The sequence below is a fragment of the Giraffa tippelskirchi genome, chromosome 2 (genome assembly GCF_054371585.1).
Source record: "Giraffa tippelskirchi isolate mGirTip1 chromosome 2, T2T-mGirTip1v1.2.pri, whole genome shotgun sequence".
Lineage (NCBI taxonomy): Eukaryota > Metazoa > Chordata > Mammalia > Artiodactyla > Giraffidae > Giraffa > Giraffa tippelskirchi.
The window spans coordinates 97917606-97930294 of NC_137276.1; the positions used below are offsets into that span (position 1 = coordinate 97917606).

Sequence of the window (12689 nt, forward strand, 5' to 3'; positions counted from 1 at the left end):
GATTGGGAGGTGAGGAAGTAAAGAAAACAAATAAAAACAGTATTTCTCAGGATCGTTGTGTAAAGAGAATGTGACAGATGGATCTGTAATTGGCAGAGGAGATGGAATTAAGAAGTTAGGGTTGTTTGTTTTTTAAGATGCATGCATATCACAGAGAGGGAGTAGTTAATGATTCAGGAAAAAGCAGTACATGGGACCAAACCACTAAGTAGGTAAAGGACGGTGAGATTCATAAGCAGGGAGTGGCTTTAGATCAGAGCTTGGACTGTTCATTCTCTCATAATAGAAGAGGAGGCAGATACATGTAAGTGTCTAACTTTGGTGGCAGAATGACAATGGCTTTTATATTCTTTAGTATTCCAGAGTTTTGATCCTGTTATTTTGATGCAATACATGTAATGTGTATGTAATTATAAAACCCCATCACTCAGTTTTAGAACTTTTTTGTGTATTTTGTCATTGGATGGGAAAAAACATTTCATATATCTTAATGATCTTCTTTTACATAATGTTCTTGTCTAAGATGTAATGAGTGAAAAACAAAGTTCTGAACCCTGCATTTTATATATTGCCATTCCTGTGAAAACAACAAAAAGAATAGTGTATTTTTGTAAACATTCTCCCCAACCCAAAATATGTTCCTTTTGGTAGAAAAATAAATTCTGGTTTGCATGTAATCACACAACTAGCATGAAAATGAGTTCGAGAAATTGTAGATAATAGTAGATGACTTGGAGATGGGGAAAGTGTGGCTACTGTTAATACAAGAAGGTAAATATGTATTTTACCATATGGCTTTTAAATATTATTTAAATTGCATTACCTGTTCTAACAGTAAATAAATATTTCTTAGCTATGAACTTTTTCCTCGTTTTTTCTTTTCTACCAGTTGTTTAATGAACTTGTTCAAGAGCAAGGGCCCAACCTAGATAGGACATCTGCCCATGTCAGTGGCATTAAAGAATTGGCACGTCGCTTTGCCCTTACATTCGGATTGGACCAGATCAAGACACGAGAAGCAGTTGCCACACTCCACAAGTGAGTGAGCTAAATAAACACTGTTATATACAATCTGGTTTACTGAAACTTACCAAAAACAACTATTATTTGACTGATTTTTTAAAGTAACAAATGTTAGACTTTTCAAGGAAAGTTTTAACAAAATATTCTTGTCAGTCTATCACTGAGAAAATGTTGTGGGAGACATAAGTTTAAAAACACTGTGCATCCTCATTTCATAATTAAAAACTGAATGATAAAAAAAACTTTTTTAAGTACCTTACAAAAACTCTAAGAACCAAATTTTCTGACATTCTCTGTATCTTTCCAGGGTATTTTATTACCTCTAAAAGCTACACAGAAATTTAGCTTTGTGGCTATATAGCTATTTTTTATTTTTTACAATATAAGTTTTGAAATATAACTTCACAACATAAGTTGTTTTCCACTATAAACACTAAAATTAAATATTATTATGCAACTATGTCATGCAAATTATTACTTTACCATTTGAGAAGGTAAACTTCAGTGATGATTTTGCTGCCTTCCCAACTATTTTTCTTAAATTCTAGCCTGTTGAAGAACTATACTAGCTATTTGGAAAAATAAGACAATATTTTCTTTTATTTCAGGGATGGCATAGAATTTGCCTTTAAATACCAGAATCAGAAAGGACAAGAATACCCACCTCCTAATCTGGCTTTCCTAGAAGTACTAAGTGAATTTTCATCTAAGCTTCTTCGGCAAGACAAAAAGACTGTGTAAGTTGCACGTTGCAGGATAAGTGGTTTTTATCATGATACCATTATAATTTTTGGAGAAGGGAATGGCAACCCACTCCAGTACTCTTGCCTAGAAAATCCCATGGATGGAGGAGCCTGGTAGGCTACAGTCCATGGGGTCACAAAGAGTCAGACACGACTGAGTGACTTCACTCACATTATAATTCTAAGTGTTACAATTTTTGAAGGAAATTAATCATGTAATTACATTGATAACTTAGGCTCTGATAGTTTAAAGGACTATAATTTTCTTTCAAACTTTCATGTAATTTTTCTTTGCTTACCTTTCAGTACCCTAGAATTTGAAAGTGGAAATGATTTCTTATTCTCTTATTCAAAGATCTGTGAACACTAGCTTAACCATTGTGGAACACTTCCTTCTTTCCTTTTATATTAGTTATAGTTTAGTTTTATTTTGTATTTGGCTTGTTTCCATAAAATCAAAGTCCAGTTGGCTTATAGTTTTCTTTATAACATAGTAGTCTTCTATTTTCTGTTAGTTCTGTGAATTACTGCAAATGGGGTATTGAAGTCTCCAACTATTTTTATTGAATTGTTATTTCTCCTTTCAGTTCTCAGTTCTCAGTTTTTGCTTCAGGTGTATTTTGGGACTCTGTTCTTAGGTTGTATGTATAATTGTTATATCTCCCTGGTGGACTGATTGACTCTTAACTCCACCGCCTTCTCTGTCCCTAGAAGATTTTTGTCTTAATGTCTATTTTGTCTGATACTAGTGTGTAACCACTCCAGCTCTATTTTAGTTACTGTTTGCATAGTATAGCTTTCTTTCTCCATCCTATCACTTTCTACCTTTTTTGCCTTTGAATCTGAAGTGTGTTTCTTGTAGATAGCATATACAGGCATACCTCAGAGATGTTACAAGTTCAGTTCCTCACCACCACAAGAAAATAAATATTGTGATAAAGTCACATGAATTTTTTGGTTTGTCAGTGAGTGCATAGAAACGTTGTATTTACACTCTATTGTAGTATATTAAGTGTGTGATAGCATTATGTCTTATAAACAATGTCCATACCTTCATTTTAAAAACACATTATTGCTTAAAAATACTAACCATCATCTGACAATGCAGGCTTCCTGCAAACTTTTAATTTGTAAAAACTGCAAAATGCAGTAAAGCAAAAGCACAATTAAAATGAGGTTATTTGTTATTAGATCATGTTATTTGTTTTAAAACAGTCTCTGCCATGATACTTTGTTTTCTATATGTCTGTGTCTTTGATTTTTCCATCTTTTATTGCCTTCTTTTATATTAAATAGATATTTTCTAGTGTAACATTTTATTCCTCAGTCCTTAATTATATTTTTCAGTTCTTTCTTAGTGGTAGATGTGAAATACCATCTCTATCTCTTGTCATTTCCTTACTCCCAATACATCTTTGCTGTCACCCACTTTTTTGTGTACATTGTTAAATATACATTTCTGTTATTAGCCCAACAGCACAGTAGTGCATATTGTTTTATACAGTTGCTTTTTAAATCAATGAAAAGATAAGTAGGCAATTATATTGTTCTTTATGACTACCTGGTAATTACTCTTCCACACTCATAGTTTTTTTCATGTAAATTCAGATTACTTTCTGGTGTGATTTGTTTTTAGCCTGAAGAACTGTCTTTAGTATTTCTTGTAAGGCAAGTCAGCCACCAACAAATTCTCTATACATTTTTGTTCATCTGAGAGACTGTTTTTATTTCCTCTTTACCTTTGAAGTATAGTTTTTTAGATACAAGATTCTTGTTTGATAGTGTTTTACTTCCAGCATATTGACTGTGTAATCTTGCTGCCTTCTGGCATTTACTGTGTCTGATGAGAAGTCAGCTTTTAAACTTATTGGTGTTCCCTTGTTTGTAATCAATTACTTTTCTCTAACTACTTTCTAGATTTTTTTAGTCTTTGGCATTCAGCATTTTCATTGTCATGCATGTCATTGTGGATCTCTTTGTATTTATACTGCTTAGAGTTTGTTGCACTTTGAGGATGTGTTGATTGTTTTTCATCAAATTCTGAAGTTATTAGCCGTATTTCTTCACATTTGCTTCTACACCTCTCTTCTCCTGGCACTCCCATTACACATGTCAGTGTGTTTAATGATATCCCACATTTCTCTCAGGCACTGTTCATTTTTCTTCATTTTTTTTCCTCTCTGCTCTTCAGATTACATAATCTCTATTGATATTGATATATGATCAAGATTATTGACTTCTCTTCTGCCAGCTCAAATCTGTTGAGCACCTTTAATGAATTTTTAATTTCCATTGTTGTACTCTACAATTTCCATCTGATTCTTTATCATTTCTATCTTCTTATTCATGTTCTCTATTTAATGAGAAATAGTGTTATTATGGGGCTTACTTTTAATTCTTTAGACATTGTTTCCTTTAGTTCTTTGAATATATATATAATAATTGCTTTGCACTGTTTTAGGCCAAGATTTCTGTTGCTTGCTTTTTTTTTTCCCCTATATATGGATTACATTTCCCTATTTCTTTGCATGTCTCATGATTTTTTGTTGAAAAGTGACCATTTTAGATAACATATTGCACATATGATACATCATGAGATAATTATCTACTTATGATGTTCATTCTTTATCTCCCTAGAGACTGATGGGTTTTTTTTGGGGTTTTTTTTGTCTTTTTTTTTATTATTATTATTATTTTTTATAAATTTATTTATTTTAGTTGGGGGCTAATTACTTTACAATATTGTAATAGTTTTTGCCATACATTGACATGAATCAGCCATGGGTTTACATGTGTTCCCCTTCCTGGACCCCCCACCCACCTCCCCTTAGAGACTGATGTTATTGGTTACTTGGTTGTTTATTTGTTTAGAGACTTGCATCAACAAACTCTGTGAGGTCTGTTTCTCTTGCAGCATGCAGCCTCTACTGTCCCTGCTGAGATCTTTGTTCTTTGTTTTCTTTATCATTTAACCTGTATTAGCCTCTCAAAGGTTGTGCTTTAACCTCTTTAGCAAGTTAGATTTTTTACCTTTTACTGTTGGATATGGGTGTGGCTTTTAAAAGCTGCTATCACAGTTCAGGTTGTTTACTTTGCCCCATGATCAGTCAGGAGACCAGCAGCTTAGAAGCTTCCTCCCTGATTGCTCCTGAGAAGGGCAGCCTTGGGCCATGTACTGTCTTCTAGACCAACAGGGAAACATGTGATATAAAGTATTTATTTTATTTAACTTTACTTTTTTAGAGCAGTTTTAGGTTCACAGCAAATGTGAGGGGAAGGTACAGACAGTTCCCATCCCATAGACCCCCTAGCATCCCCCACTATCTACCACCAAAAAGGTGGTTTTGTTGGGGACAGGGTATGCCACTCTCCGCACTCCACCATTTTAGAAATCCTGCCCTGTTTGAATGTTTTAAAAAAGTATCAGTATCTTTTTTGAGCCAAACTTCTGACTTGTTTTTTTTGAACATTGGTATTTAAAAAGGAATAAAGGAAGAAACACATACACCCTTAGAAATACATTGCTTATTCCAGAGATAATGTGAAGCAAAATCTTAAATTCTCAATCCCTGTCTTTCTAAAGGTAACCACTATGAACAGTTTAATGTGTATCTTTAAGGATTATTCAGAGAGAGAACAGAGCTTCAGGTTATGAGAAAAATTAAATAAATAAGTGATGCATGAACTGCTTCCATAAAAATGACTGCTTCTGTTCTGTTTCTAGTCACTCGTACCTAGAAAAATTCCTTACGGAACAAATGATGGAAAGGAGGGAGGATGTATGGCTTCCACTCATCTCCTACAGAAATTCTTTAGTCACTGGCGGTGAAGATGATAGAATGTCTGTGAACAGTGGAAGTAGCAGCAGCAAAACCTCCTCAGTAAGGAATAAGAAAGGACGACCTCCACTTCACAAAAAACGAGTAGAAGGTAAGTGTGCCTTTATGGTGTGAGGCAAATAATGTGCCTGCCGAGATAAATAAAGCAGTGAATGCTCTGTTGAAGCAAGATAATACTGTTAAGCACATTATTTCCTTGTGTGTTTCATACACACTGAGAGAGGTGTAGGCATGAAGGTTAGAATAGACAAAGTCGAGCAGAAGCGGGTCAAGGAAAAAGAAGTTGAAAAAGCATTGAACACAGGAAGATGATAAGCACAGAGAAATAAAGGAGACAAGAAGGTTGATAAAATTGATTCCCTTACCATAGACCTCTAATACATTAAAATTTAAAATAAGACAGTCATAATGTTATTCTATCAACATGCATCCTAATATAGGAGAGATTCTGGTAAGTTTAGGGTAGAACTCTGCAACACATTGAATATACCAAAACAACTTCCCATTTCCACTGCTTGGTTGGAAAATTTATTTTTGTATATCAAAGTAGTGATGGTCAGATCTAGTTTTAGATCTAGACCTCATAGATACAGATTACTCGTAGGCTATGGGGGACGGGAGTTGAACTGTCGTGAAAATGTGATCAAGAGTAGAAATTCCTATATCCCAAAAGACTAAAGATTGCTATTAAGACAAAAGTGTGCAAGTCGCTCAGTTGTGTCCGATTCTTTGTGACCCCATGGACTGTAGCCTGCCAGGCTCCTCTGTCCATGGAATTCTCCAGGCCATAATATACTAGAGTGGGTAACCCTTCCTTTCTCCAGGGGATCTTCCTAACCCAGGGATCAAACCCAGGTCTCCTGCATTGCAAGAGGATTCTTTACCATCTGAGCCACCAGGGAAGCCCAGAGGATTATTCTTTTTTTTTTTTTTTTTTTAAGGATTATTCTTAAACTAAGAGAAAACTCAAAGTAAAAATGCTTATTTCCTCAAATAATCTTCCTCCATCTCCATGATTCTCCTAATAAAATTTCTCCAAACCAAGGCAGCAACATGCTTCTTCTTACAAATTTCTGTTTACTTCTGCTACCTTAAAAACAGTGATTCATCAAAGACTTTGCTGAAATCTGTAGCAGAATTAATTAGAATTTAAGTCTGATATTTCCCTCATCATTGAGGAAGTGGTATTAACTATTGATGAAGAGCACAAACTCTAAATTCAGAGTTCTAGAATACAGACCTGGATTTCTCATTTTCCAGTTGTATAACCTTTGAGCAGGTTACTGAACTTCCATAAGCCTCAGTCACTGAGCAGATGAAGGATGATCTGAGTACTTGTGTTGTTGGCTGTTGTGAATATTAGATACTCTTAAATAAAAAACTTAGTATACAGACAGTGATTACCTAGCACAGTGCTTGACACAAAGGCACTGTTTTATAAATGTTAGCTGCCATTGTTCAGATGTGGTCATCATATAGTATTGTCCCTCATCTAGCATTAGTCATTGGATCAGGCTGAATTTATATTTCAAAGAGAATAAAAAAATTTGAAAATATTTACAAAATTAATGTTAAAGATTTCCTTTCAAGTTTCAACTTTAGGACTTAACATCTTTTTGGTCCAGAAAATGAAAATAACAGAACCCTATCTTTACAGTATAGGATCCTCAACTTTTCTCTAAAGAATAATTTCAGTCATTTCCTCTTGAAAATGTCTTTATCTGGGCACCCCACATCTATTCATCTATCTGGACTCATTTTTCTGCTTACAGCTTTTCTTAGGTGTAGTATGCATTTATGAGCCAGCATTCATCAAATCCTTGCTATGTACTTACATTCTATCACTTAATCATTTATTTGACCAGTGTTTGTAAAGCACTTAGGTCAGTTCCTGGCACATAATGAATGCTGTGTAGATGTTTTATAAATCAGTTCTGAGTTCAGCACTATTACCCAGATTTTACAGAGAAGAAACAAAGGCCTAGAGAATTTAGATACCCACTTATCTACACACTAATGGAGAGTTAGTCATTAGTGTGCTCAGGACAGAGAGGTATATGTGGGCCAGATAACCAACTTTGGTAACCATTTAATTGCAAAAAAGAAAATCTTTTTCCATATCAGTTTCAGATTTACCAAGTGAATAAGGTAGGTTAGGTCCAGAACCCTTAAGCAATAGGGTTTCATCAGTTTGGGATGAAGATGAGAGAGCTTTGCAAGAAGTGTTTTCATTGAGGAATCTTGAGGGGTTAGGAGGATCTCTTGAAGAAGAATAAATTCTTCCTGAAGTTATTCTTCTATTCAGTAAGTTTTTACCAAGCACCATCCTAAGAACTGTGCTATATGCTAGGGATTTGGTATTAAAAAAGAGTTCATACTACAGAAAGGGAGACAGAAGCAGGCAGTTTCAGTTCAGTGTGGTGAGTGCTCTGATGGGCCAAAAAGTTCTCTGGAAACATACAGGGAGTGACCAATCTCTTAATGGATCCGGGAAGATTTTTTTGGAGATGACATGTAGTAGAAAGCTGAAAGATGGTTTACCAAGTTAAAAAACCTAAATGAAACCATTCCTATGATCATCAAGTTTTAAATGCAGCAGAGAATAACAGTTCTGAATTAAATGTTGAATGAAAGTGATATGAATAAAAGATGTAATCTTGGCTGACTTAGAAGAGATTTGGTAGTGAGTTTCAGATCAGTGGAATGACCTTAACCAGATAGTAGATAGATATTTCCAGGAACAAAAAAGCTTATCCAGAACATACGTGCATCTGACAAAATTTTAGAAAATCTGAAGGCAATAGAATGCTTGATGGCTAAAGAGAAGCCTCACGTACACATTGTCTCTGTGACTAAATGGGGGAGGAAAATTTCGTAATATATCTTGTGATTAAAATTCTTCTGACACAAGAAAATGCAGTTGACTTTGAACCAATGGAGTGGGGGAGCAACCACCTACATAGTTGAAAATCCATATCTAACTTTACAGGCCATATACATGGTTCTGCATCTGTGGATTCAGCCAACCGTGAAGCATATAGCACTGGAATACATATTTATTTTTTAAAATCCATGTTTAAGTGGACCCAACAGTTCAAACTATATTGTTCAAGGATCAACTGTAATTTAGAATTTTATAGGTAGAACTTTATAACTACATAGTATTTTATCAGAATTTAGATATGCAAATGATGCTATAAATAGTGATTTAATCTGTTCAAGTCTTTATAAATGATCTTTAGAAAAAGGAAAAAATAGTTCCTGGTCTCTTGAAGAAACTTAAATCTGATTACAGAGATAGTGAATGCACATTACAGATCACTGCCAGGACAGTATATAAAATTAAGCCCTAAGTGAGCAAGAATGATTCTGTTTCCTCTGGAAGCTAAAAAAGAATGGTAAGTGGGGGCCAAGCAGGGTGACCAGGGAAGACTTCCCTAAAGAGGTCGAAGTTAAAGGTGTGAAAACAGATCCTCAATCCAGCCTCAGAAGTATAACTTGGCAGAGAGTTACTTGTCTGGTGACCAGAGCCTAATTGTGTAATAGGATTTGCTGATTTCTCAGTGAAGCCAGACTTTCATTGCTACTGCCTGGGGCCCCTGTAAGACCCAGCAAATAGGCCCTTTATTGCTTTAGCAAAGGAAGGTAGAGGGGTCTCTGGCTGACTACATTCTTCCTCTCTGTGGAGGTAGAGGGACTTGGAAGAGATGATAATGTAGGATAGCTAACATTGATTTGCTGATTACATACATCACCTCGTTTAATCCTTACAATAGGGAGGGCAGTTACTGATATGCCATTTTGCATACAAGGAGGTTGAATTTTGGAAATTTAATAGCTTGTACAAAGTCACACAAGTGAGTGGTATAACTGGAATTCAAACCCAGGCAGTCTACTCCAGAGCCATGCTCTTTGAATGTGTGCTGTAACTTCTACCAGAGTTCACTCCACCCATGACATTCTGTGACTCTGACTGGAATTTTACAGATGAAAGCCTGGATAATACGTGGCTGAACAGGACTGACACCATGATTCAGACTCCTGGCCCCCTGCCCGCACCACAGCTGACTTCCACTGTCCTGCGGGAGAACAGCCGACCCATAGGAGAGCAGATTCAGGAGCCTGAGTCTGAACATGGCTCCGAGCCCGACTTTTTACACAAGTGAGTAGTAAAAAATAGTTTTCTTGGCATAAACCTTCACCTGTTAAAGTAAGAGGAATTATTTCATCTGAGCATATTATTTTCTCAATTCATGAGAAAACAAAACCACCAAGAGATTAAATAACTTGTATTAGAAGACATATAGTATCTTCTAAAGTGGTGATAAATTCTGTATTTCTGTAAAAGAGAATCAAGTGCTTACCTTTTCCCACACCAGAGATTAAAGTGTTTTCTGGTACCATGGGTCTGCAAATCATGGAAAAGTCAGGGTGATGGCATGACTTTCGCTATGAAAACCTTAACTTTTTGTTATTTTTCCATTCAAATTTGGAAGTCTCTAAGTTCCTCACTTGTGTTTCTATTCATATTAGAGTAATTCTGTGAGTTATTCTGATGGATAAAAGAATTCTCACTCGAACTCAACAAACTTAGGTTGAAAAGAGAAAGGTTAGAAGTGTTAGAAGTATTCAAATCTTGGGTTTTCATAAGGAATCTTTTCTCTTAAGATCTGCCGTCTTCAAAGCTGAAAGGATAATTATTGTCAGCTCCTGCATAACTGAGCAGTCTTAGAGGGGAGTTTACCTTATGACCAACATTCCAACTCCACTTCCTTGGCAGTGAGGAGTCTTTATTTGAGCAGCCCGCCTTGCTTTCCTGATTTTATACCACGTCAGGCCCTCCTGGCTGTGGTCTGTCATCTTTTTCCTGCTATAGTTTTATAGGTTGAATCAACGTGGTAGCCTCACATGATAAAAGACAGCTGCTTTGAGAGAACTTCATGTGGCAGATTTTAGCTACCAAAAAGTCATCCCATCCAAGTTTGCATCCTATAAAATTCACAAGAAGCATATGTATGCAAGTGTCCATGTTTCAGGAAGGAGAGAGTGCAGGTGAAGATTTGGCCCACATGTACCTGACTCCAAACTTCCTCAGAAGGACTGAGAAAAAATGTGGTCTATCCCTCCTTGTTCGACTCTGGAGAGCTCTGAGCCACCAAGCCAGCATCATTCCTGTCCCTTAGGGGACTGAGTGTCCAGCTAGGAACACTTGTAAGTAGGGTAGCAGCTGGATACAGGAGTCTGAGAAGCGTTCTTGTTTAGTTAGGGATTTGTGGAATTAGGATGATAATTTAAGCATCTAATAGGGGAGGAAAAAGTTTTCCTCAACCCTCTTAGAGCCCCTGTCAGGGTCTAAAAATTAAACTGACAAAGACAGATTAACAGGGGAAAAGTATACAAATGTTATTAAATTTTTATATGTACAGGGGAGCCTTCACAAGAGAAGGAAGACCTGAAGAAGTAACCAGAGTAGGAAGCTTTTAAGCCTTTTAGACAAAGAAACAATACATTTGTGAAGAAATGACAAGACACATGAGTTTGGACTAGGGGTGGTCCCACCAGGGCTAGGTAGTCCTCATCTTCCTTCACCAAGAATGAGCATTTGTGTATCAAGGTTTGTTTGCAGGTTCCTCTGGTGCCATCTCTGGGCTCATCAGAGTCTATCGCCAGTAAAAGGATAATTTATTTCCTACCCTTTTAGGATGAAAAGGGGAACTTTTTGTATTTTGCTGCTGCTTAATTGCCTTCAGCTCAAAATAATTTCTGTCTCAAAGAGGCATATTTGCAGATGACATATTCTGATTGCCTTCACATCTAACAACTAGCTGCCACAGCCAACTGCTCTTGGGGACTTAGGGATCTCCAGCTTACTACCATTTCTGCCAAGACAGGTCCTTTGATAATGATCTCAACCTTGACCCTGGAATAAATCCAGCTAACTCCGCTTACATGGGTATTAGACCAACCAACTATGCCTTCTTAGCATGGGACTGATTACCTAAACCCCTCCTCTGCTGCCACAAAATGAATAATACTACCCTCTCTCAGTCCTCAGATGCAGATCTCTTGGTTAGGCCAGCCGAAATTAGAAGACTTAAATCGGAAGGACAGAACAGGAATGAACTACATGAAAGTGAGAACTGGAGTAAGGCATGCCGTGTAAGTGTTCCATCAAGTGTCATGAGAACATGATGACTGTGTGATGATGGTCATTTTGTGTAATGACTTCTTGGGTTTCTCTGATGTTTAGTCTTAGGAGTTAAAATCATAACACAAATATGCTATGCAGCGTAGAATAGGAATGGAGGGCATGGGCCCTTAAAGTGTTCAGCATTTAAATCCTAGTGCTGTCTCTTGTCAGTTGTGTGGTCTTGGGTAAGCTCTAAAACCTCTGTGCCTCCAGTTCCTCCTTTGTAAATTTTGGATAATAATGATACCCATCACTTAGAGTTCTGTGGGAATTTGTGTACATAGTTAAGTAGTAATATGGTTATTGCATTTAACTTCCTTCTGATGAACTGAGATGAAATCTTGAGTGAACCAAATGAATGATCCTTAATTACCTGAGTTCAATAGCATAATTTGTGCAGTCTGTTGGTTGCAATTGGAAGGTGCTTTAACTGGTTTGCAAACCCAATATAAGAGTCAGGATTCCAGGTTCTATGAGTCTGAACAGCTTTCTGACTATCTTTTCATATCAGTCGGGGTCTCATGGAGGAAGATGCTGAGCCCATCTTTGAAGATGTGATGATGTCATCCCGGAGCCAGTTAGAAGATATGAACGAAGAATTTGAAGACACCATGGTTATTGACCTGGTAAGGAAGTTCAATACATTTTTTTCTGTTAACATATGTGAAAGCGTTGGTGTAAGATGATGCTCTTGTTTTAAGAACCCTGTGAGGCACAAGAGGAGATAACATTGACCAACAGTGGGTGTGGCATTTGGATGAGCTTGTGTTTTTCAAACCTGCTTTCAAAGCAAGTCAGATTTTTAATTCTGGCAATAATAGGAACTGGCTCCTTATTACATTCATGAAAAACAGCTTCCCTAGATCTGTCTTTCAGTGCAGCATGTGTATCTGG

At 36.6% G+C, this 12689-nt stretch overlaps 2 protein-coding genes across 12 annotated transcripts in view; one reads left to right on the forward strand and one right to left on the reverse strand.

The window, feature by feature from the left end:
- STAG1 (STAG1 cohesin complex component) overlaps nucleotides 1-12689 on the forward strand; it is a 483951-nt gene that overhangs the window by 467566 nt on the left and 3696 nt on the right. For all 9 annotated transcript variants that reach the window (XM_081569675.1, XM_081569672.1, XM_081569671.1 and 6 more), the window contains 6 exons: nucleotides 890-1038; nucleotides 1632-1760; nucleotides 5491-5696; nucleotides 9593-9767; nucleotides 11654-11764; nucleotides 12307-12421. In XM_081569675.1, the coding sequence (XP_081425801.1) occupies nucleotides 890-1038; nucleotides 1632-1760; nucleotides 5491-5696; nucleotides 9593-9767; nucleotides 11654-11764; nucleotides 12307-12421 (885 nt within the window). The remainder of the gene's footprint in view (nucleotides 1-889; nucleotides 1039-1631; nucleotides 1761-5490; nucleotides 5697-9592; nucleotides 9768-11653; nucleotides 11765-12306; nucleotides 12422-12689) is intronic.
- The window catches only part of PCCB (propionyl-CoA carboxylase subunit beta), a 142261-nt gene that overhangs the window by 20168 nt on the left and 109404 nt on the right, over nucleotides 1-12689 (reverse strand). The gene's annotated exons all lie outside the window — the stretch shown is intronic.